Below are 26,963 nucleotides of genomic sequence, written 5' to 3'. Positions count from 1 at the left end.
TTTATTGGAGAGATTATTTAAAATAAATTGTATAAAATTCTGAAAAAAGTTATGTGAAGAATAAACAAAAATATTGTAGCCAATCAACTGCACAAAAAATTTACTCATATTAGATTTGAATATTACGAATTCACACAATTAATCAGAAATTTATACGTGAGAAAAATTTTTGGATTTGTAAATAGAAAACAATTTAAAAAATTTAACAACCTTTGAACACATCAATAGGCCATCATATATAAGCTTACAGAATTTTTATTAAAATTTATTATGGTTATGGTTGTGGCTTGCCACTGGGGGCGCAGTTGACCACGCAAAATTTGTGCTTGTTGCGAGGTGAAGTGGGGTCAAACTGTTTTGTTGTGTAATGCGATATCTGTAGATATACACACATATGATCAAAACGCCAATAAAGAAAGTACACACATAGTAAGAAATTCGATGGTGGCTGAACCGTGTTAACCCGACATATAATCAGTAATATAAAAGCAAGACATAAGAAAAATTATTAGCAGAAGTTGTACCACAAGTAAGCATGATATACACTGTATAGCAGTTATATAAAACACCGAATGGCAAAAACTTTTTTTCCGAAAATAAAGCATATTTCAGCAAACAATTACTGGGTAGGGAAACTTCCTTCAAGTGACTTGAAAGACAACGGAAAAGCTTCACATAAGCGTTTTGTCATGTGGGCAAAATTGATTAATTACAAAACTTGGCTTGTTTTTAAGTTTGCCAACAAAATGAGTGGACTAAATATTTGCATTTTTGACTGTAGCCTATATTAACACGTTTTTCTTGATGACCTGGCTATTGACTTTTGCACCTTTCGTCGCTTAATTAAAAATCGTCACGTAAAATCATTTTCATGCTAATTTGAGACAATGTCGCTATACGTATGCTATACTTTTCAAACTAACGTGTATAACTTGTCGTTTTTTGATAAATATTTTTTCTGCGTCGTGTTATGTTATTTCCTACTTTGACTGTTTCATGTGAAGCAAAAATGTCCTTACACCTCCTTAGTTCTCCTTAGAACGTAGCTGAAAGGTTGTATTGACCTTAGTTAGCTGTTATAAATGCAAAAAATACCTGCTTGCTATAGCCTATAAAAGGAACCATTTGGGTAGAACTAATCGTCCAGTAATATTTTCAAAATGTTTTTTCTCGACATTTAGCAAATAATATCACCGAGAGAAACTTTCGCCTCTTAGTATTACAAACCGTATGGAATAAGTTTGATAACTAGTTTTAAACGTGTTGTTATTTGAGCAAATTAATTAATTAAGTGGGAATTACGAAAACAACAGAATTTTCAAACCGTATGGAATAACTAGTTTTAAACGTGTTGTTATCTGAGCAAATTAATTAATTAAGTGGGAATTACGAGAACAACAGAATTTTCTGAGTATCGCAATTTCACCAAACGTTCTTGTCTACAGCTCCGCTGCAAAAAGATAACAGAAATTATAGAAAACATTGTGTTTATTGGAAACTAATTCATATGAACAGTTTGTGACAAATTCAGCATTATTTGCAACATCATCCACTGCGGAACCAGAGAATAACGTTTTTCGGTGCAGCGTATTACTCGTAATAGCTACCCCAAGTCATCTGCAATGCAAAATATAGTTACAATCAGAAAACTGAACAAAGCTGTGATAATCATGATCATGTGTATTGCTACTCTTTGTCGTCAGACATACCATTGGGCCTTTCTTGATGCCTACAAAAACAGTTGTTGTTACCAGATTAAAGCTAAGCCTTGTATGGTCTATAGGCCTATCACATTAATAATACCATAAACATTTTCGCTTCTTGTTGTATGGTTGAACAATTCAAACGTTATGGATTGGATTCACTTTAAAACAAGCAAACTGTCATGGGTGCAGTTTTTGCGAATTCCTGCTACTTATGCAAAGAGTACTAAGGCTCACCGACTTCTTCTAAATGCTGATGATCTGCTTCTCTTTGCTTTGCTTCGACCTTCAAATGGATACAAAAAGTAAAAAGAATTTATTTTATCTTCATATTTACTGCTACAATATTTAGCTTTCCGTTTATACAATAGGTCTTCTGGTGCTCATGTGCTACAGCTATACATGCTCTGTCATTTGACAATGACTTGTTCTACTTAATTCATTTTATACGTGCCTGTACCATGCTTATATACGTACATTGCTCGCAGGACAGAATTGCATTCCTTAAAACAAGTTATTAATGCTTCCGTTTTAGTTTACATTTACTAAAGACACTGAAGCACAATTCCATGCACATCAATAGCTCAAATTATTAATCATTAAAAGTGTTGTACATGTGTAACATCAATATGCTATCGCAGGTGAAGCTTTTCGATACACTTCTATTTCAGAATGTTTTGTCAATGTCAATGAACTTCATAACTTACATTTATATAGTGCTCTTTCAATACTACTAAATATCCTAACTACTAATTTGGTAATAAGCACGCTCATTTCAGTTACTGAACGATGTTTCGTTTCTAGATTTCAGTGACCAATCACCATTGTTATGCTACACACACCTATAAGACCAACGGAATTCTCTTCGTATTATTGCAACACAGACGCACTGCCTCGACACTGGATGTGTTACAGAATAGGTGTATTTCAGAATTTTGCGTATTAATTTTTGATCTTTCTTCTTCCTGAAACTACAAAAATTTGATTTTCCAGATTTAAAACCACTGTAACTTCGAATTATAAAACCATTTGGTAAAACTTGCATATCGAATTGATTTAGCAAGTATATACTCTACCAAAATCGAAATTAAATTGGTTGCTTAAAGCGAGAATGCTTGTAAATCTTGCAAAATAAAACTGAGTAGCCTAGTTCACAAAAATCATAGATGTCGTATTCCAGCTATAGATAGTCTTAATCAGCACCTGAAGAACTTCATTAGGCCAAAAATGAGGTAGTAATTAATATTGCACTTTTCTATAGGGATATTTAACATAAATTGCTAACTCTTACCAGGAGATACAAAACTTTCAAAAGTTTGTTTTTAAACAAGCAGTTAAAATTTATTGCGACTTTAAAGTGACAGGCTTTAAACAAAGCATAAACCTTTTCCTCGTCAGCTATACTTTGATGAAGCGAAATGAGAAAAGTAAGCAGTTATGGATTTGCATAAATATCAGTTTGTTCTTTAACCTGCACCAATTCACTCTAACGCTATCCTTTTTTTGCTGTCTTAATCGAAACTTGACCAGCTCGCTCGACTACTTTGGTTAAAAGTTGAACAAACGAAAAATTTGCTTCTTTTTCGAGATCATAATAATCCGTATCGAAATCTTCTATTTCGATCTGTAATATTAAGGGTAATTTGTGTCAGCCCAGCCAGGATAACCAGGAACCGGATAGCCTTAGCCAAAGAAAGGAACGCAAATATAATTGTCGAGGTGCCAAGATACAAAATAATTCAAACTCTGGAGGATTGGATTAGATAGAATGTACGCCTAAAGAAGGATCTTGTCCAGAAGGAGAATATAGACATATAGTCGGCTTGTCGGCTCGGTGACTGAGTGGTTTGAGCGCAGGGGTTTGAGCGCAATAATCACGCGGTTTATGTTCCGAGTTCGATACCCAGTGGTGCAATGTTGATATGATGTCCTTGGGCAAAGCAATAACGACGCTTGCTTCTCTTCCGTGGACCTGAAGGACAAATCTAAATTCAGGCAATATAATATGCTACGTCATAAAAATAAAAAAATAAAAACTGTGTGACAATCGGAACTTGCATAAAGGCTAACTCGGTAACCGTGGTTCGAGTTATGAGGTATCATCGCCGGGATTAAGTCGTGGAAAGACTTTATTCAGTTCGAGGATGAATTTTTATCTTACCATACATACCTACCTAACCGGCCGCAAAGGATAGCCTAGTTGTGTACGGTTGATTGAACCTTTGGCGAGATTTATACCGTTCGCTACTTATCACTGTACACATTCATATTTGCAATTGTTTCTTAAAAGATTGAGTGTGAAAATGGAGCTTACAAAAACTGTATTGGTCGAATGCCATAACATAACATTAGATTATATAACCCAACAGTAACATTTAACGAGCTGCACAAAATATTTACATCAAAATAACTATAGCGATTATCTGTGGTTTGTAATGTATAGATGATCTGGTTTAGCTACAGGTAAAAAAATTTCTCCTGTTTTTGCAGCAGAAAAAAAGGGTACTATTTTACATTCTATGCGCACATATAGCCGTTAGGCTCCTAGATAAAGTGTTCGGTGGCATCATCTAGTGGTTGTCTCGTTAGTCTTCATAGATAGAGGTTGTGAAATATTCGTGCTTAAAAACTGCATCGTATAAGACTAATCCGCAGCTCGTACAGAATTGGTTAGGAATACTGTTACAGTTAGGCTACTGTATCTGTTTCTGAGCGGGATAAGTAATTTGTGTATTGGTGAAATGTTTTGTTGTGGCCGGAAATTTCTAGAGCAGTCGGTAATGGTTCTCAATGTCAAAATTCTATCCCAGTTCAGTGCATTTTAAAGCCACCATATGTCCATACGCCGTATTGGTGATGTTTTAGCTCTTAAATCTGTCTTCCACGTATTGGTTGAGACTTGATTGAGAATAAAGTTAAGTGTATTTTCGCCTTAACTTAGAAAGAGATCTCCTCAGCCTTGTACAACAGGAATAAAATGCGACGTGTAACACAATTGATGTTTAATTCAAAAAACTTGTATAAATATAACAATAAGAATAACAAGGGAACTTGCAAATTTTGGCGACCTATGACTAACCTGCGTAGGCTAATACAGAATGTAGTGTATCGCCATACTCATTTCATACACAAAATGTTTGCAATAATTCTTCTCGGCATTCTTGGCATTTGACTTTACAACACCATTCAAAAGTGCAATTACATTTTGTCTGTTTAACAATTCTTTTTCTTTCAAATCCTCGATCGCAGCACATAATACCGCACCCATCTGTACCTTGGCTAGTTTCGTTACACAAGCGTCCACGAGTTCCATACGACCCCAGTCTCAAGTTCTTTTCACAATAATCAGTTTCACGTTTTTTTCGAATGTAAACTAAGTCATTAGCGGTGGGATTAACATGGTCTTTTTGAGCCGGACGAAGTTTCTTTCCAGGTTTCACCCGTGGTTTTACGGCAACAGCACCATCAAACTTCTCTTTGAGAATTCGACTGACGTTACGAAGTCTTGGCATAGCTCGCCAGCACACATTTTGCGTGCAAGCGCCTGACAGGCCATGACACTTGCATACTACACGATTGTTGGCACGAACCGTCTGAAAAATCAAAGGAACTTATTAACAATATGGAAAGCAAGTTTAAAGCAAAATTATTTTGCAGTTTTTTTACGTATATAACAGACACCGGTTTTTTGAGTTGTTTTATTATAGCCTAAGCAAAACTGCCTTCCCGTAAAGTTTTTTACATTTTTAACGCTCAAAGTCATACGGTAAAAAAGTTTTTGCCGTTTTACGGCCTTGACTAATGGTTTGAAAATTTCCAACAAGTCGTAAAAGCGAGAAACAAGATACTTTATACATATTCACTAATCTATCACCAAACGGTTTTCAAGTATCCAATTTTAATCTAAACTATTATTATCCGGCCGTGTGACGCATTATTCGCAATGCAGTTAACCTCCACTTGACTCCTAATCGGATGCGCAAAAGTCCATACATACTAAAGGTTCTCACGCCGTCAGTCAGCTTTATCAAGACACGCCATGAATTATGCCGTAACAGTGTTAAAACGCTGAAAGATGCTGATACCGTAATTCCACAGACATTAAAGCGCTTCGCATTAACTGCACTTCACTGCAGGTTAAAGGTTTTGAGCTGCGGAAGGATCCGCGTCACTGGGAAACGAAAGCGAGACGTCAATCAAATATCTGTCGACGGAAAATGATAAGTGCATTTACTAAGTACGTATTAAATTATTTGTAACAGGTGTTGCAGTCACGATTGAAAAGCTACACGAATTTCGTTTAAATGTGAAGAATGTCACACTTCAGCACTTATCAAGCTCAAGTGGCCGAAACCCGGGTGCAATTAACCTTGCAAGTGCGTCGGTTTCCGTATCATATTAACGCTCCTGAACTAGGTCATAACCCTCGAAAACAGCACAGACTTTAGGCTGAAATAGGTGATAAACGTTCCATATAGCTTAAGCGTTTTGGGCTTAACCGGATAATGTAACGTCTATACACATACAAATTTCTATTGCACATGTCCGATTAAGCTACTAAACATAAGTTTATCTTGAGGCGCTGCACAGCTGGCCATAAGCGGAGAATGATCTATTACATTATGAAATACGACGCATCTAGTCAACTCCATTCGCTAATAGATGATTTTGCCCAACAACGAAAAGGTGTCACTAATAAGTAATAAGCCGTAAAACCTCTTAATCGTTTAACATGTTTAGCTGTCACATAAATGTCAGCGAGTGATTACCCTTCTGCCGGCTTCACCGTTGTGCAACATTAGTCTGGCTTTGGCTGAATTCGGTTTTGATTCAGTGAAAAACTCTTTTGAGATGCTGTCGCCAAACCTTATGTTGTCCGAACATCCTCCCCAGTGGTTAGAATCTGTCTAAAAATTATGGCAAAGGTTAGACTATATCTAAAATAACTTTGAAAAACAATGAAAATGCTGTTAGAAATCATGTCATACTCTTTTGCCTATCTTAGCGCATCCACATTCTTCAGGAACATCTCCGGAACTACAAGCTCTGGTAACTTCATATGATACACTGGCTGCAAATATTGAATGGATGTAAGCAGCTTCGCGATTTGCTGTAAAAAGATAAACATAGGAATATGCCAGCCATTGGAACGAAATAATAATTTCTTTCAATAAGTAGCCTGTCTGAGTAATGAAGCCAATTACGCCAAACAGAAACAGTAGTTGTTGTTGCTGTGAAAGCTGTGGCACTGGCATCCTATTTCTTATCTACTTGACCTAGGCTTTGGCCTTATAATAACTTAATGATTTTTCACCGGCAGGTTGTGCTAAGAGTCGGTTTTGTGGTTTTGGTTGTCTGCACAAACAAACCGGCGCGATTTTCACACCTGCTTGTCGTGTAATGCCTTTAGTGAGGCATTATCTTACGTAAAGACTTCGGATGGCGTGGCACTGTCGTGGTAAAATACTTGAAATTGTCGTCACTCATCGTCACGCCAAATATTTCGGAAAAACATTATACGCTTACAAAAAAATTGTACTTACGGTATTTATGCAAAACTTTATGATATAATCTCAAAAAAAATACAGCACTACTCAAACTGTAGCCTTCATATTTATGAAAATAAAGGCAATCGCCAATTTAAATTGCAAAAATACATCAATAAAATTAGCTTAGGTGAGGTAAATATTAACAGCCGTGTTTTAAATCCGTGAGAACTAGCCCGTGAGCTCAAATGGACATTATTTGAATTGCGGGTTGATGACCTTAAAATAAAACGGTGAGGCTGCTTTATTACTTGAATTTTTCAAACAGACCAGCAACAATAATTGTCTTCTTCTTTGACAACGGATGACACAAACCCATATATGATTTACTGAGCGATTAATTCGCTGTCGGCAAAAGGGCACAATTAAAGTAACTTGATTGATGATATGTCTATAAATGGAACTGACCGGCACGCTTATTCCGAACTCTGGGCACAGAAAGATGCAGATTAATCATTTGTATTGGAGCGTCACTCCTTTATACGTTATTAACAAAACCCCTTTTGTTGAACTAAACTTATTTGTTAAGTCTTGTAGTAGGCTGTCTCACGTATTCAATAATTTCGACAGGTCTTGGCAAACCTTTATGATGTGTCATCTGTTAATAGTAAGCTACTTAATAACTTTAACTTTTCTTGTACAGCTCAGAAGAAGAAAGTGCAATCCCGTAAAATTCGTAAAAGAAAATGCTGGAACACTCATTGAAAGATTATTGCTCAGAGTTAACAAAGTTATGTATTTGATTAAAGTTTGCAACTGCAAAGTAGAAGTGCTAAAGCGTTTACCCTTTTTCCTCAGGTATCCTATTTTACTAAAGAACTCGATTTGTAAAAGAGCTCATCTTAAATTTGCCCCACAAGACACGTTTTATTTGAAAATGAAAAATGTGCACTATTTAAACGCGACATCTCGTACAATATCGCTCAGCAAACACATTACTTGTGTGCTCTGACCATTCGAATAATGGCAAAGATAAGTGATATCTATCGGAACCAACTTTCAATTCCTGAAAACATGTTTACTGGGGCATCAGGTGCAACGGATATATCAAATCTAGCCTTGTGTAGGCGTTCGCTCATATTTAACTCGGAAATGATTGATAGAAAGGCTGGGTTGACAAGGAAATGACGCCTATTGTACGTAAAAGACCTTGCGTCTTCATTGCGTTGAATGCGTCAAAGAAAAAGGGTGCACGATTTACAAACTTAAACGTTTTCTCGATATTATTTCTTCGAATTAAGAGGAACTTTACCCACTATGCCACAAAAGTCACTTACTTTCAACACAATTTCATGGGGCGTATATTGCTGAAAGAAATAAAGGGTATAGCCTAAAGTGGGACTTGTGGCGCGGAAGACGTTTTGCAGAGAAATCGATCGCGCATAATTTGCAGTATATTTTCTGCAACAGAATATTTTCGGATACAACATATTATTTAAGACACTTAACTATATGATATGTAAGACAATGCACGCCGAAATCATTTAGACACGTGATATGACGACAAGAAAGATGAGCCTTGTATAATGTAATGTCCTTAACTTCAACATAGGTTTGATACACTATACTTGAAAAGAATTTATTTCTTTTTTTGTTAAAGATGAAAACGAAGCCAAACAATAGCCCAAGTCTAATGCATAAAAGAACGTTTTGTAATGCGACCTTACTTGCGTGCTAAGATAGAAATCGTATAGGCATAGTTGAAACAAACTATCGGATATGATTTTATCCTCGTAAGCCGGTAAGTGTCCATTTGAAATCACGGATAATTCGTGGGGATCATTACATCACGTTCAACGAAAGCTTTGTTTTGACAAATTCTGAAAATTGGCCCATCCCCCTTAAAAGGTGGTTTTGAATACCACTTTTGCCCTAAACTGAAATGCAGTTGACGACCGAAAAACTTCGCCCAAAATTAAGTTTCACGTATCCGTTTGTTGCTTTGATCTTTCATGCATTAAACCAGCCACGAATTCATTAAGAACACTTTACGAAGTTTATGTTTCGACGGAGGCGCAGCTGTGATAGATTTTTAGAACTGCTGTTTTACCTAGAAAGGGCGTTGTCTGTTGTTTGTTTCTTTTGCTAAGGACATTAAGTAATCAAGGCCCAATCAATGCTGGTTTTGTGCACCTAATAAGGGTCCTCTAACCCATGGGACACGCGATTGCCGTCTAGAGTAAGGTGATACCCACACATACTTGACATTATGGGCGAAACCCGACAAAGAAATAATCAATATAGAGTTTTAGCAGGGTTATATTTCCTTACCCACTTGTTGTTTACCATTAACGCTGCGCGTGCTGAAGCGATTAACGTTGTTGGATTTTCAAAAATGTTGTAACCACATTTCGCCTAGTGTCAATTACTGGACAAGGTTGCAATACGGACCGTGTTCTTCCGACGCAGTCACTGAAACAAGGGTTTTACAAGCAGTTGACCATTCAAAAACGTATAAAGTACGTCAAAATTCTAATCTTACGACATTTCAATTCTCATCCGTGTGAGAAAAATAACAAATTTTAATGAGTTGAATTTCATACATTCTTACACCCGATTAAACCAACTAAAACTTGTCGTTTTGAATGGTGTACAAGTTTTAGACTTCCTGCGTAACTGATTTTAGTCCAAATGAAGAACTTCCTTCCTAATGAAAAGATCTCCAAAGTCATCGTGATACTTGTGGGAAGATGTATAGACCAGGTCAGGTAGTGTGTGTAGATGGTATGAGTGTTTTTATAACGTTTGATCAGTTAAGTGTTATGGTTTTATACACCCCTTAAAATACTGTATAAGGGATTTTTCAATGATAATATTAAACAAAGCACTTTTTGTTTCATACCGAGTGTTCTTATTTTTCACACTAAAATCGACTTTTTTAGAAATTTACAAACCATCGCCATTTTGAAATGTAGGTATTTTTGAGACCTTCCGTTTTATGCATTATTAGTTTAATTTTCCAAGAATGGTGAAAAAAACAAAACTTTCGATAAATTAGCTGTGGTTGGGTACAATGCTTTCCTAAGTAAAAAGTCAATGCAAATTTTAAAAATCGCAAACACTTACATGATTTTATAATTGGCTTGAAGGCATGGTACTTGGGCGCAGCTGGATAAATGGAACAGTTCCATCTGCTATTTCTGCAAACATACATATTTCCAGTCAAACCTCTGTTTAGAAGTTTGCAAAAAATACACAATTATATTAATAAGCTCCTTTGCTTATGGGTAAATTTTCGGTGGAATTACAACAGCAGAGGAAACTTGTTAGAAAAAATATGATTTTTGTTCTATGTTACAATCAATGACTGCCATGGTACTTACGGTTCCAAACGTTATAAAATTACAACTATTTTCTAACCATTCAACTAAAAATTACAACTTTTGTATCTCGTTTTACATAAAAACAATGGCAACATTATCCAGCATATACAGTAACACTCATCATTAGAGAATAAAACTGTATCTTTATACCTGAATTGGTACTGACATTCACGAACGCCATTCTGCAAGCCTTCGCTTACTTTTTGCATTAGCGTGGGATGTCTCAAGCAGAATTCGCTTTGGGAAGGTGTCATTAAACGAAGTGAGTCGCAATATTGTTTGGCGTCCACATCTGCGCGTTCTTTTCGGAATTCTTCGATGGACGGTACTGTGAACAACCTAATAAAATATCATTGTGTAAACTGTAGGTGTATAGCTTCTTCCAGCGGTCGAATATAGATATGTAGGCTATAATATACAATACATGTTAATGACGATTGTATAAAATGCTGTTTTTGCTATTCAGTAACATAAACTGTATCATAACGTTGTGATTTTACAGTACATGTACAAACAACTAAATTATGTGAGCACCTATAAATTTATAGTACTTCGTGAAGTACAGACGGCCTGCTATATATGGCACAGGCCAAATATGTAGCGCAATGCATGTCTCGGTAATAATGAAGTATAACCTCTCCGTTCATATCACAATTACATTGTTTCATTTGCAATGTTGTTTGGTGGTATTAGACATATTTTCCCTTACATTATTCTGTTATCAGTTATGAATATTACACAAAATAAAGGAAACCAGAAAAAATGTAGTGATGTGTAGCCTATACGTCGCGATATTTGAACATGTATGACTTTCACTGTGAGGTGCCAGATGTCAGTCCCAACACTACGTTGCTGATTTTACAGTAATAATTATAGCCCATTTGTCTCATAAGCGTGGAGCGCAACAGGTCAGAATAAGTGTTGAGTATATACAGATATAGGCTATGCGTAAAACGTGCACACCTTCCGATGGACCTTGCAATTAAGAGCTACCGGTACTTTTGGGAACACGACTGAAAATCAACAGTAAACAACACATTGTTTACTGAAAACACACTTCTATAGCTTCGTTATTTACTAACTCAAATGCAACATTAGCGCTTTTGTCGAAGGCTATATCTTCTAAATGTATATGTTTTGTTATTACAAATATGTTTTATAAACTTCTTCTCGGTAAAACTCGCGCAGAAGATGCAACAAACATAATAATTAATGTCAAATAATATAGTTATGCATTTATTTTGGGAGCTTTTCATGCAATTTATTAACGATGATATGATTGATATTAACTGGCAAATTGAGGTAATTACACGACAAAACGCGAGCAGTCAACATGAAGTACATATAGATCTCAAGGTCATAAGTTGTGCATAATTTCCCAAGATCTTATTCAATTCTAGACAAGCCAACTATTTCAAAAAGCTTGTGATCGTAGAGCCAAACGAAAACTTATTCGCTAACTTAGTGGTTTCGTAGTTAGCTTTAAAAACGTTGAAAAATGATTAAGTTATGTGTTGTCGATGAAGCAAACGAATACAATCGCATCCGTTCTTGGGGTGACGTAAAGTTCTTGGTTGAGGATCGAGAAGACAATGCGTCTTATACATGAGCAACAGATAATAGCACATAAGTGTCAGATCAGGGATCATGTAACGCACCTTTTAGATTCCAAGACGATATAAATAGACGAAAATCTTGCCAATTACTCTCCGTGTTGCCAAAATAGGATCAGCAATGACGTAATCATCGAAAGATGATGGACTTGTGCCCTTGTGCCCTTTGAGATTTTATTTTATGGGCAATAAACTACATATCGGAACCTTCTTTGAGCAATAAATATTTCGGACGTATTGCTCCTGTGAAAATGAGTCAGTTACCTTTCATTTAACGTCTCACGCCGTACCCCGCATTTGTTTCGGCTGCCTTTTAGGTTGCTCTAAGTATACGTGACAAAAACGTTTGATCTTCCAGCAATATTTACGGCGAAGTAAACAAACAGGAGCCAAATATGTGTCCATCGGCCAAATGACTTCCCATTCATTGCCTACGCTTTGTTTGTTTTATTACACTGCAGCAGTAAACCGGTTGAAGTCATACAAAACTATACTGTCATATGTCATGGATACAATAGAACTCGGAAAGTGATTAAGAGAAAGTAATTTTTTACTAATTTGCCTTTAATCAATCTGCTATAACGATATAGGGTGGTCACTGATTAAATAAAACATAAATTTTGCAATCGATTTCTTCGGAAACGCTTGAAGATCTATAAATTATACACGCCTAGTGATCATTACTCACTTTTCTTTCTGTAACCAAATAGAATTCTGTGGGGTTACTACTGTTAAATTTAGTTAAGTTGAGTAGAGTGGAAATTACCCTTCTTGTGACGCACTCGCAGAACTTGTCGTTTGTTATGTGAACATTTAAATATTGTATGCATTTTAAAACGGTGCCTAATTCAAAGGACAGTGAGAATTGTCCGCTATCTACCATTTTCTAAGGACTACTCATATTTAATTAACGACAACATTTATATATACAGCAAACACAAAAATCTGTGAAATTTAATTACTATCTATATTCAACTATGATGCAACGTTTCGTGCTATTTAAAAAGTTAGTTTCGACGACAATCAACGCGACGTTCCAACCATAAATGTTAATTTTATATTGCCGCACTTCCAGACAGGTGCAAATACCACAGCCCGGAGCTGCTTGTTCTCTTGCTATATAGTAGCTGGCACGCAAGGTGAACAACAAATAAAGTATCAAGGAATTCCGTTGGGCAATGGTGGGAGAAAATACCTCGTAAATGGCCATAAAAAATACCATCGCCCTGAAAAGCCGAGGTTAATGAGCCAAAGCCCTTTAACCTGAACTGTCCAGCTTTCTTTGGCGAAATAGAAAGTCTTTTTGACTGGCGTAATTAGCCTTCTTGTACTTTGTTAAAATCAGCACAAATTTGGAATCTCGATGACTTTTTTTGTAGTTTATTTCATTAAAACTTACACTTTTTATTTATCTACATGTTTTTGCTATGATGAAAAGAAAGAAAAAACACCATTCAATTCTATTCTACTCGAAATTTCATTTCTATGTGTTTGATTTGCGCAAAACAAAAATTGCTAAAAATAAATAAATAGATAGGCCAAAATATCTCAATAATTTTATTTCAACCAAAGATGTTTACATTTTTATTGGTTGCATTTTTATAAAAGCTCGTTTGTTGAAATCGTAAGCTCTCTTGTTTTCAACGCAGCTGTAAAAGCAAGAGATAAGACGATTAGAATATTGTCTTTCTATGCACAAAAAGCTATAAAGCGCTTTAAACCATCGTCGTTTGTCAACACATTAGCGATTAGCCGAACAAGACAGCTTCATGTCAATAACACATATATTAGTAGGTTGAAGTGTGTTGGAGCTGGCGAAACGTAAAATTAACCAGGATTTTATTTAGATATATAACAGCAATGATTTTGTCTTATATATCTATCGTATCGTTTGCTAAATATTAACAAGTGCATTCATCATTTTCGTTCCCTTCTATACGTGTTTCCAATTTTCCAATACACGACACTGTATATACTGACGGAACTTCTGATCCGTTTTGAAAAATCATGTTAATATTTCAAAACATGAAAGCGCGGCAATAAAAAAAACGAAATATTAATTTTTTGTTGTGAGTTGCGACATTAATAAACATGTGCAAGGGAAATATTTTATGAAAGGGAAAAGTCTAGACGACCTTCAAACAAAAGTAGGCACACGTCTGAGCAATCATCACCCAATTAGAAACGCCATCTTTCAGCGGTTTCAAACATAACCTCGGCAGCTTCGTTGCTACAACGGCAATCGAACGTGACTTTTTCGGAGTAGCTTACGGCCGGGAATCTGAAAGCCTGAGAAACAGCCTATACAAGACTATAAATGTTGACGATCTGCCGAAGAGCTCGATATTTTCCCATGACTATATGGGGAATATTATTGTTTGTCACACACCTATAAAGTCATATAATTCTCGATCTTGGTAAGTATGCCTTTTAGGATTATTTGTATTTAATCCAATTCTTCCGCAGTTATGGAACCACGACACTAGCATAAACGCGTGTAAAACTCATAAAACTGCCTTAATAGGGCATAGACAGAATTATAGTATCCGTGCGGGAACCTAAACTTTTGTCGGTGTGGCGGTGCAGAGTTTAAAAGTTTGGAGAGTAAATCCATAAATCGCATCAAGATTTGGAAGTATGTGACAACTGGAATATCGCAACACTTATGATATTCATAACAACGCTTGAAAATAATCACAAACAAAGAGAAACCAGGGCTACAACCTTTGCATTATTCAATACAATGTCAGTCGTTTTGGACGCTCATCGCAATTTTCTTAACGCTCATAAGTTAACAGGTTCTTAATAATATTAAACTTCCAAGCTTGTCAATTTTCTTAGCCCTCTATTGACATGATACTCACACTCATTAACACAAAGTATAAGCTTTTCGTGCACTAAAAATTGCAATTTCAAACATACCACCATGTAGCGCTGGTGAGAAGTGCACTCCAACTCCATATAAAGTAGGTCAAGAGAATTGAGAGACGGTTTTTCTTGTGTATTTTCATCGAAAATTCTTCTGTTAACCTTGAATGTCATAAACATTCAAATTTCACTTTTAGGCAAGAGTCACCCTTGCAAAAACTAATCAGTTTCTAAACAAAATGATCAACAAAAAACTTACAAACAAGTTTTATTTTTACAATTTGCTTGGTTTTAATGATTTATATTTTTATACTAATATTTTGTTGATGAAGTATAGTGTCTAGTTTAGAGAGAGAAACATTTGTTTCGGCAAAAAGAGTCCTCTATTATCCCAAATACTGTGCAGAAATCAAACTTTGTTCTTATAGCATTGCATCTCCATTTACAGAAAAATAAAGTAAACGCTCTTTAGCTTAACACATCGTTTATCAAATTTTTTAAACAAGAAAGAATGACCCTTTTAAGTAATTTTCACTGTACAACTGAAATATAGCTGATTTGCTGAAACTGATTAACTTTAAACTCTTTTTGATTTTTTATTCTATTTAAACTTTCCAGGTTTTGCAAGGTATTCTTCGGTTTTGGACTGGAAAATTTCATCTATGCTACCTCTAACATCACACACCCTTCCTAAAAATTAACCTCTCCTCACTAATTGTGTTGAAAAATACAAATTATAGCTGACTTGAACAAACTTTAAATGAATCAGAATTTGACCAAAGCATTATTATTATTGAAGATATTTTGCAATATCCAGGTCATGGCGATGTGTGATCGTTATATGACAAACCCGAATATTTCGCACATCTTTTTTGTCAGAAAAACGTCTGTCGACATGTAAGCATTACTCAATCAAAACATGTCTGTGTGAGCTCGTCGTTTGAACGTAATTAATCTTACACAGCAACCGAGGTTCGTAGCGTATCCCCGCACTGGTCGTCTAACACGTTAACATTTTAAAAAAGATTTATTCGACGGGATTGTTGTGACAACGCACGAACTCACTGCTTTAAAAGACAGAACTCTGCGAGGCACGAGTATACGATTTCGCTATCACTCAAAATGAAAAATGTCGAATGTTCATAGCGAAGCTGTGCTCTGTAGTCATAGCAGATGTTGTATAGTCTTTTGTACGAAATGCAATAAACCTTATATATGGCTTGATGAAATAAATAACAGGTTTTTCCATAAAAACGCATTTTGTATTCTTCATTGCAAAACATTTTAGAAATGGAAATCGCCAGTGTATATATAAGCGATCGTTTACAAATATACTCAATCAAGTCTACGTCAAGCCAAAACAAATGAAAGTCAACAACCAAATTGTGCAGATTTATGTAACATGGCACTTATTTTTAGCAAACGCGTCTCTGCGAATTTAACGGATAATAATTTACCGGGTATTGAGAACGAAAGCTGCCGCTAAACTTCATGAATAATCCCGACCCTTCAGATAAAATGCAAAGGCAAGACACCACAGTGGTGTGCAGCACTATATTTTTTACCACGAAGCCGTGTAAATGCGGCTGTGGTTTACTAATCCAGCGCATGTTGAGCGTTTTTATACCCCGAGCGTATGACGTCATTAAAAGGTTATTTTTTTCGATCGAGCCTCATAAACGAAAATCGGTATGTGAAAAATGTTGCTTTTACGCTTTTCATCATGAAAGACGTAAAAATCAAACAAAATAAATTTATTTTATCTTGATAAATTTTATAGACCGAAAAATTTCTAAACATTTGTATTTTTTCTGGGGTGTACGTATGCTGTGGACGATAAATTTAATCGTTCCATCGTTACGGAGGTTTTTGCCCTGACGACAATTACGTCATGCAACAAAACAATGCTTTAAAATTTAAATTAATCGATATCGTTTTTAAATTCATTGCACTGTTATTCTTTTCCTTAAACTACAGCTCGGATAATCCTGGAATAAAATCAACATCGGGAATTCTTTCTCATCAACAAAATCCAACGAACTCATTGCATGCTGCCCTCAAAATAATTGAAAGCTGTCCACAAAAGAGTTTGGGGGTGTAACGTCGTTATCTAACTTTTGCAACTTGCTTGCTACTCAGATTATTAAGTAATAATGTTGACATTACAAATAGTTTAAAGTAAAGTTTTCCAATTTGTATGAGCTTAAACATAAGCATGACCTCGGCAAAAGACTCCTTTGATCTATGTTTGAATTGATCGAGTAATTCATTGGTTACTTTTGCTCTTACAGTACTGAACAAACCTCATCATCTGAGACAAACATAACAGTGTAAAAATAACTTTCCACCCTATGTCTTTTGTTGCAACCTTGCACGCCTACCAAAATACACGAAGCGTACCTTAAAACAGCCTTTAAAACATTCCAGGCTCAGGCACTTAAAAACTTTGTACGCGAATAAACGAAAAGGAAATAGAAAAAATATCTTTGGGAAACAATTTTTGGTAGATTGAAGCGATTGGCGCAACGACGTTGGTTTGGAAAGTTTTCATTTCTTTTCTTATATGAACAGCATTCCAGGCAAACCAGCAATCATGATGAAAATCACCGAAATGGCCACTGTACACATTTCAATAACCTTTTCTTAGGGGTTGCCACCAGTAGGCGGAGCAGATAAGAGTACACGACCCTTTCGGGCGGTTCGTTGTAATGTGTGCAAACCATGTAATCGACAGAGATCTCCTTTTTAAACATCACTTGTAAAGGCTAGGCATACCATGGCAAATACAATGTTGAATTTAGGCATGCACTGACATATTTCCAAATGTTTTGATGTGTTTACCCTGACAAATAGTCTCCAGTTAATGGTGAGTTTGATATAAGTCTTTTCCGTTTTTGGGTTAGTTGTTAAGGCAAAGGTTATGTATATACGTAAAATCGTTGTTAGTTTATACCAAAATTTTCAAATTTTTACTTTATTACGCTGGCATTGCTGTTTTGCGAAGCATTTTCACATAATTTTTAGGTTACTTCCACAATTCTTTTACGCTCCACATTCCAGAATTCCACATAGAGTGGTAGCCTAATGATATCGATATCATTGAGTTTGCTCGAGTCACATATTTTAGTGACTTGTGCTTCTTCCAAGGAATTACACACAAAAAAGGTTCGACTTGAGTCAGCATTAAAAAAAGCCTTGACTTAATTTTATTCATTTTTCGTTGATTGTGTGCATTACGATAACATAAATCTGTTTTAGTTTGTTTGAAAACATTAACTAAAGTCACTTTTATTAAATTACTTGACTTGAAAGCTGGAGAGTCTTAAAAGCTATCTCACTTTGACTTGTGACTCAAGACTTGTTTACGACTCTACTTACTGGTTCAGTTTTTAGAACAGAATATTACCAAACACAGCTACCCGAATGAGGATCAGCTCATGGGGTAGCTGTGCCTCTGCGGGCTTTACCACTACAAATTTAAATTATCCGTAATACATAGGTTGTTTTAAAAGTAGTCAAACTTCGTGAAGGTGCAATTGAAAACTAACTTATTTGTTCGCCCCCTCATTCACAAAGTTCAATAAAAATCCCTTCTAGGTGTCAACTTTTGGGTAGTATGAATGTAGTCTTTAGTGTCAATAGCTCAATAGCGCCACCACTAGTTTCAAGTAGGCTATTTACGTCTTCATTACTACGAACATAGATAAAGAGGTAATTTGATTGTATCGGAAAAAGCCATTCAAACATGAAGACATTAATACAAAATAGCCTTTATCAGAAAATACTTGTAAATTCATTACCAGTAAACCGTTCGGCTGGAAAGATAAGCATCATACTCATAGTACCGATAGTGTTACTCGATGTGTGAGATGTCATCCATTACGTCGCCTGTGTGACAAACCAAAGGTTGAAGAGATACGGAGATGAGAGTAAAATTCACGTTTAACATGATTTGAAGTCAATCATTCTCGACATCTCACTGAAAACCAGTTTAGCCTATTAGTCAACGTTTCTCTTGATCACGTTTGGCAAGTTTAATGGTGTGGAATCATGATGATAACAATTGAATCTTGGTCTGAGGAAAGTCTTGTTACGACTTAAACGTGGCGGTGATTTTGAGATAGCTGTTCTGTAGATATAGATGAATACATGTACATTTCATAATCTATTGGATTGCCTGAATCAGAAACAGTTCACCAGGATCACTGAACAGGAGCAAGCGTTGTTAATGCCTTGCCTATGGGCACTACCACGGGAGCGCCACTGGGCAGCCGACTAAATACGAGCTGCATTGCTGGGAGCTCAGCGCTTTAAACACTCTGCTACCAAACTGACAAGTATCCGGTTTATTGCTAGTTCCTTTCACGTACGAAAATATATCAACTATGGTGTTAAAACGATTTGTATTGCATATAATACGAAACCAAATAAATTTACAAAAAGGAAAGAGATGATTACATGTGTTAAAATGGTGAAAATCAAATAATATCCTAACACCAGGATTGTATTCCAACAACCATTAACTACTGCGTCTTCCCACCACAAAAAATGACTCTAAGCATGGTTTATGAGCATTGCACATTTTTCTGACAAAAAGGAATTTTTTAGTCTTGATATTGAAATTCATTGTACTTCATCTAGGTTTTGGGACAAAACGAATAAAAAATATCATAAAAAGAAATGTAATGCAAACTACTGCTAATGCAATCCACAACCACCAGTTTGTTCCTTTGTGCAAATGAGACTCAAGACGAGTTGATTCGTGTTTTAACTGAGAAATGTTTTCTTCTGCTTTCTTTGAAGCTTTATGCAAAACCTATCATCGATAAATTTAACATAAAATAATCAAAATATATTATTAACATGAAGCTATTTAGTGTTAAATGAATTGAAGCATTCAATGGTTGAAGTAGTTTAAAAATGTCAAGTCTATTATGTTAAATATAGCCAAGTTGTACCACAAAACTTCTATAAAATTATTTTTACTAAGCAAACATATGTCTAATTTGTCTATTGTAATTGGAACATTAATAAGAACAAGGAAGGAAAAAGTACAATATACGTGCCAGGTTAGAAATGTACAAATACCTTGCATATAGTGTATAAATGTTTTCAATATTTGACATGCTTTTTTATTTTACATTTTAGGTTCAACAAATTCGCTTAACTAAGGTTCACTTTTAGGTTCAAATGAAACCTAGCTATAGGGCAAACGCAAAAGCGTTTTAGCTTGGCAATAGCATTTTATTCTTTTATCAAAATTATTGGCCAAAAAAGAATTGGATTTTAAGTCAAAATCAAGTCAGAAAATAATAGATACTGTCCAATCACAAATTTAGTGTTTGTCTGTGTTATGTCAGAATAAAAAAAGAGCAAATTTTTATTTCACTCTCGTTAAATAAGTTTATACATTTTCAAAAACATGTCTCAAATTAAAAAAATTGAATCAAACAATCAAACAGATTACTAACACTGCACAAGCATACTTTAAATTTCAAAACTTATAACAATTGATATTTTTGGAAGAAGACCACGAATACTAGTTGCTTAGCTTCGAAAACCCTGTGATGTAATTTTACATGCAATGTTATGTTTTAAAAAATAGGCTTTTAAATTACTGTTTATATGACATCTCCCAATTGAAAGTGGTACGTACTAGTGTATACACACACAATGCCAATGATGTGGTACACACACACTTACCTTAGTGTCATCTCTGATAATTTTTCCAGACACAGTAATATTGTGTTTGAGATTGCGAGCAATGGAAATCATGTCCTCAGCAATGCGTTCATGTTGATCTTGCTGGATGCGTAACATTTCATCAGTGTTATGTGATTTTGTTGGCGCACTATGCAAAAAATATAACAGCTAACTACACTGCAACACATACAAAGAAGCATTTTTAGTTTTGATGAGTGATGCCTTGTCAGCATTCAATACATAACAATAAGTAAAATTCTGTTAAAAATTAATTTACCTTCGTTGTCGCAAGTTGCCTTGTTTGTCGCTTTCCTACAAAGGATAGTACCAACCATAACTTGATCACAGAATGCTCATATAATCAGTGTTACCATAATTACAGTAAGTAACAAAACTCAGTAGAAACAACTAATTGACCACAAAATATTTCATAATTTTTTTACCAGCAGTACATAGCTGTTGCAATAATACACAGAAAATTACAGAGAAAATTTCAAGGTAACTTTCCAAAATTACCTTTGACATCAATTCTTTTCTCATTTCACTGCTATATTTTGTTGCAGCAACATGCTTGATGTGTTGACCTACAAACAACAGAAATATTTGACAATATTACTCACACTCAATGATATACCTCTTGCTTAGAAATAGTGTTGGTACCGATTGGTGAGTAAAATATAAACTAATATGAAAATTAAATAAAGCATAAATCAAAATATAACTTAATAAAATTAGCGTTAATTAAATGAAAATTAGCATATGTGTACAAGCGCGTACTGCGCAAGCATAAAATGAAGAAATCGGCTATATACAGTTTTGTGCTAACTTCAAATATTATGTAATGAGGTCCAATCTGGCTAAACGATCTTAGTAATCTAGGAAGTCCAAGTGGACCTGTATATTTTGGAGACAGTCGCAAAAAAGGGTTGTCAATAGCTAGTTAATTCTTGGATCAATTTTCCAAAAAATCTTTCTTCCTTGCATAAGCAGCCAAGGTTAGATTTCATAACATCCTAAATTTTAAATTAAAATGTTGATAAATTTGTTTTTTAGAAGTGAGTTTTTACTGCTGGAAAGATTGACGCTGGAACCCATAGAACACTATGCGAATTGCATTTTGCCTTTCGTTCTATTCTGAACATGATTTCGAAGTATCTTGATTTTTTATCTCTGAAGTGTACTTTAATAACAACCTTACCTTGTACGTTTATTTTTTAGTTTTACTTGTATTTGTATTTATGTTTACTTCAATTCCCATTAACTTTTAATCATTTTTTAAATTTTTTTTGCAAGATTTGAAGCGGCACTGACACCCATCGTAGCCTTGATCACATTAACCCAAAAAGTTTACCGAAATGTTGGCACAAAGTTAAAGAATTCTAATGTAACATGAGTGTTGCTAAACATCCGTATATAAACGCAACTAATTAAATAAGTAATTAATACGGCACTTGCAAAAAAAAAACTAAACTTAATCTTTTGGTTGCAGTCTTAAAACGTTGTGGTTTCCGACCTTTTTCACTTCAAATTGAAAAATTTCTCTAAATGTTTTTTAATGCTCACTCATTTATAAATTTTTTTCATTGTCCACTTCATGAATTTGAAGTAGATTGCGATATGTCAAGAACCAATTGAGATACAATACCTATGATGGTGTCATGGATATGAAGTCATCAGGTTTCTATCTCCTGTAAGAGACTTTTTGCTCTAAAACCATCTGATAAATTATAACTTAGAGAAACTGATATTTGGTTAAACTCTTAACAAGTTGTAAGCTACATGTTGTTAAACCCCACGTAATCGTAGGCGTAGGTGTTCCACTTTGTAGGTCATTGACCTTAGCATTAAACTTCCTAACTAAAAAATAACAAAAACAGGAGCATGGACAAAAACATATCCTATATTTTTGGAAGTATTAGAACTGGTAGCCATGTATTAGAACTTGGAAGTTTATCTCCTGAATTATAAAGTAGATCTAGTTAGAAAGTAGGTCACTATAAGATCAAAACCTATAGATCTTGTGCTTAAGTCAAGGACCTACAAAAGGAATCTAATATAGAGCATCGTAAAATGTTTACCATAACATTTTATTTTCAACAATGATTTATCTGATGATTTTTAAGGTAAAAAATCTCTTACAGTACATGGAAACTTGATAATTTCCTTTCTGTGAAGAAAGGAATTGTTAATTGTTAATACTAAAATTGTTAATATATATACCTTAATCTCTTTCTGAGATGCAGCAGTTAACTTAAACTTCACAGTACAGACAATGCAAAATTTTACAAAGGCAAGTCCATGTTTAAAAACATTTTTGAATTTGATATTAAGAAGACCTGAAACCACAAAAACTGACTGGGAACAGAAGTAAAAAAAATAATTTTTCTGCAAAATTCTAATTATTGATTGACAAGACGGTAATTAACAAATAACATTTATTAGAATACTAAGTATTTAACATAATTAACATGAAACCTTTGAGCTAAAATAACCTGTTGGAGATGCCACCACACTTGAAATTGTTTGAGATTTAGAAGGAATAAGAAGTTGATTTGCTAACGCTTTTTCAGCAATTGATGGCTGTCATTGAAGATAATAAAATACACAATTATTAACACAAACTTGAATGATTAATTATAAGTGTTGAAAGCCTTAACATGTTGACTGCCAACTGTGAGTATTCTAATGGAAGAAGGATTGGCTTCCACTTTTGATCACACTACTTACGGCTTTCTCTCCAAATTTATTTAGCAGTTGATATATAAATTGTCAAATCTGGGAATGGCACAAAGGTTTCTTCTGGTGGATAAAACAGATTTTGAACTTTAAAAGTTGCAATTTGTTCAAAACATGATTTGAGAACAGAAAGTTTTTAACTTTGGCAAAGTCAAACTAAATTTTGACTCCACAACAGTCAACATGCTCATCATACCTTCCAAAAAATACATTATGTTATGTCCCATATAAATGTTTTCCCAATAATGATATTTAAACATAAAATAGAGGCAATGGCCTGGAAGAATGGAATGTTCGAAAGTGAAGAATTACAGAATACATGCTCCCTGAACTTGGGAGTGGTTACTATAATCATAATGCATAATAATGACAACGTTTGGTAAGCTATAGCTTAAATACAAAAATTGGAACTTGAAAGTGTTAAAAATAAAGCTAGCATGCAGTATGCATTGAACTAGCAAAGGAAATCTATTTTTGGCATTTTGGCAAACTTTAAAAGCTTTGTGAACAAAATGATTTGTGTACAGTAAATTTATGCTTGTGTCAAAATATATGCTAAATATCACAAAACCAATTGCTACTATACAAAGGTTGAAATATTAGAACCGTGGATTCAGTAATAGCTAACTTTCCAACATTCCGCAAATTAGTGTGCCCCAACATACCAGTTTCTTTGTGGCAAGAAATTCTTTTAAAAAATTAATTTTTTTGTTGTACTCTTTAAGTGTTTCATCATTTGGTTGTCTAAAAACATTTATAATTAAATAAGATTAAAAATATTTATGTGAAACGAAAGCGAAAAAGTGTCACCTATTTCCTTGCTTGCTGGTCTCTTGCAACAATTGCTCTAAGGTTTCAACATACTAAAAAACATAAACTTTAAACTGGGGTTTAATTCTAGTACTCAGCACAACAAATAAATTAAACTATTATAAAAGTCATTCCAGACAAATTAAACTAACCTTAAACACTCTGATTATGGTTAATCTCAAACAAAAATATGTTAACTTAATTCTTAAGCATATCATGCAAACCTTCTTAAACAATTGGGAAACAGTGTTTTTTTGGAAGCCTGCATTTATGACAGATGTTACAAATTATTATCGTATACATTTGTATTTGAGAAATTCTGTTTAGAGCCAATATTGTTATCTTAGGTTTTGCTTATCATCAGCGGTAGCACCTTGGCTATAGAATAATATGAACTGGTATGGTATAGTGCAGGGATGGCCAGACCTGCTTCATGCTCGAGCCGCATATAACAAATTCCAGTTTTAAAAGAGCCACAACACAAAACAATAAAAAACACGAATTTATTCACTTACAACGAAGTGTAGCTATTGATAAACATTAGTGCTGCGTGGTGATACTATGAGTCTCCACCTGGGCTTCACCAACTCTTTTTGCAATTATTGGTATAACCGTAACCAAGACTTAAAACTAGGTCAGCCCTGACGTACAGCTTCAATTTGACAGTTTACTTAACTACAGTGTACAAGTTAGCACACTTCTGTACAATAATGTACTTTTTGGAGTGTAATTTGATTATTACTAACAATGAGTCCATTGTTACTACATGTGATAGAACGCATTGTTTCATAATCTGATCAAACAACTCGTCTAGACCGGGAAAATTGCACGTCTAATTCAACAATGCTAATTCATTAAAGAGCCGCAATCAAAGGCTCAAAGAGCCGCATGCGGCTCGAGAGCCGCAGTTTGGCCACCCCTGGTATAGTGTCATAATCCTTATCCTTTGACTGACATAAGTCTTTGCAGGACAACTTCAAATTATGCAGTATGCTATTACAGTGAGTTAATCATCAGAATGCAAAAAAAAAACTAAGAGAAAACCTAAAAACCTAAATTTAAGTTGCAATTAAGTTTGAGATTACATATTTACAATTGAAATAGAATGTATATATATATGGTATGTAAGTAAAACATCAAAATCAAAACAAATTTGATGGCACACTAACATCTATGAGCGTTCAGCATTAAATCACAAATTTTCAAGAAGCACTGCTCTTATTAAATGTTATATTAATCAAAAGAGCATATACAAGAATTATAACCAGCAACCTTTTAACATTTTGCTATAAAAGCTGTAAATGCTACAAGCAAAAAAGGTTCCTTCAGCGGCAAAAATTCCAGGAATTATATCTTAAAACTTAGAACAATTTTTAATTTGTTTTGATTCTAGAACTCTTTACCATAAATAATTTGTGATAAAGGTGTTATTTTTTTGGTTATTTTGTATTGAATAACTCGTAATGCTCATCTCAAATCACCTCTGCTGTGTATTAAAAACCCATGACAAAACCTTTATCATACCTTTTCCAGGCGCCAATCATCATCCTCATTTTTTGCAGCCATTTCTTCACATCGTGCCAAAAGTCTAATCAAATTGATTTCATTTCTACTCATGGACACACGTCCCACGTTTACAGGTGGCATTTCAACTTATATATATACCATTAGAGACCTTATCAGTGAAAGTAGCAATTCACAGGCTATGCACATTTAACAGCTCACCTAAAGGGTTGCACGGAAAGAGAGAAAATTATTTTTGCCAAATAATAATAGATACGTTACAGAAATTAACAGTAGCTTGGCATGGGACGGCAAAAGAACTTGTGGTAATCGACGTCTACCGCCCCAGCCCTCAAATTCTATAACAAATCAAATAAAAGTAAGGCTATCCTACAGGCAAAAAATAAATGTTAGGCTACAATAATAAATGGAACAAATAAATACATAACACATGTTATAAGAACATTCACTTCAACAGCACTTGCTCTGCAGCAATTTAGATCTCAAATGTTTAGAGCATTAGTTGCATTGATTTAGTTTTTTCAAGTTATTTGATAATTTTTTTCAAAAATTGGCACCGCTAAATATTAAGGTCTTTCTTTCTTTCTCTGTTCTATTACGGCGCAAAAATGACCTGGTGTTGTAGTTATGTACTGTTTGTATTTCACAAAAACAATTGCTGAAAAATGGGGAAGGGATTTGGTATAGTAGTTATGCTTATGCATGAATTTACCTGTCCGTAATTGATAGGTTCGGGAAATATTTAGGATATCATTTTGAACATAGAGTTTTTTAATTTAGCATATTTATTACTAAAGGTTAATTAGTCTTGCTATTTTGTTGAGTGATATATCTAAAGGTTTTAAATTAGTGTCTGCCTGTCTGGTGCAGATCCCCAGTCCCAGACTATTAAACCATACTGTAACACACTATAAACTAGACCAGGGCTTCCCAAACGGGGTCGCAAAATGTAACTTTGGGGTTGTGTAACAAATTCAACTTCTATCAATTGAAGTTTACCCATCATGCCACCGCGCATGCATACATTTGGCGTGTTATGTTAGCTGCGTCGGAATATTGCCGATCCTACATTAAACAATCAGTTTTTAATAACAACGGATAAGTTACCAAATAAATAATATTAGTATTGTGCGAATT

At 34.8% G+C, this 26,963-nt stretch overlaps 2 protein-coding genes across 3 annotated transcripts; both read right to left on the bottom strand.

Moving 5' to 3' along the window:
- Nucleotides 1–4,696: 4,696 nt before the first annotated feature.
- On the bottom strand, nucleotides 4,697–15,321 carry LOC143460159 (protein Wnt-4-like). Its single transcript, XM_076957571.1, has 6 exons — nucleotides 15,108–15,321; nucleotides 10,723–10,911; nucleotides 10,316–10,389; nucleotides 6,692–6,813; nucleotides 6,473–6,610; nucleotides 4,697–5,296 (listed from the first exon to the last, which is right to left on the bottom strand). The coding sequence occupies exons 1-6, from the start codon at nucleotides 15,194–15,196 to the stop codon at nucleotides 4,826–4,828; spliced, it is 1,083 nt and encodes a 360-aa protein (XP_076813686.1). The 5' UTR covers nucleotides 15,197–15,321; the 3' UTR covers nucleotides 4,697–4,825.
- Nucleotides 15,322–19,439: 4,118 nt separating this feature from the next.
- On the bottom strand, nucleotides 19,440–26,046 carry LOC143459783 (vesicle transport protein USE1-like). 2 transcript variants are annotated; one of them, XM_076957062.1, is made up of 8 exons: nucleotides 25,827–26,046; nucleotides 24,303–24,355; nucleotides 24,158–24,236; nucleotides 23,249–23,336; nucleotides 21,273–21,340; nucleotides 21,034–21,068; nucleotides 20,757–20,904; nucleotides 19,440–19,869 (listed from the first exon to the last, which is right to left on the bottom strand). In XM_076957062.1, the coding sequence occupies exons 1-8, from the start codon at nucleotides 25,947–25,949 to the stop codon at nucleotides 19,687–19,689; spliced, it is 777 nt and encodes a 258-aa protein (XP_076813177.1). In that variant the 5' UTR covers nucleotides 25,950–26,046; the 3' UTR covers nucleotides 19,440–19,686. The 2 variants fall into 2 exon arrangements, with proteins under 2 accessions (XP_076813177.1, XP_076813185.1); XM_076957070.1 differs by lacking the exon at nucleotides 24,303–24,355 and having other exon boundaries at nucleotides 25,827–26,030.
- Nucleotides 26,047–26,963: the final 917 nt, after the last annotated feature.

This window comes from Clavelina lepadiformis, chromosome 1, assembly GCF_947623445.1.
Source record: "Clavelina lepadiformis chromosome 1, kaClaLepa1.1, whole genome shotgun sequence".
Taxonomy (NCBI): domain Eukaryota; kingdom Metazoa; phylum Chordata; class Ascidiacea; order Aplousobranchia; family Clavelinidae; genus Clavelina; species Clavelina lepadiformis.
The sequence above is the reverse complement of the archived record's forward strand: the minus strand, read 5'-3'. Positions and strand labels throughout refer to the sequence as shown.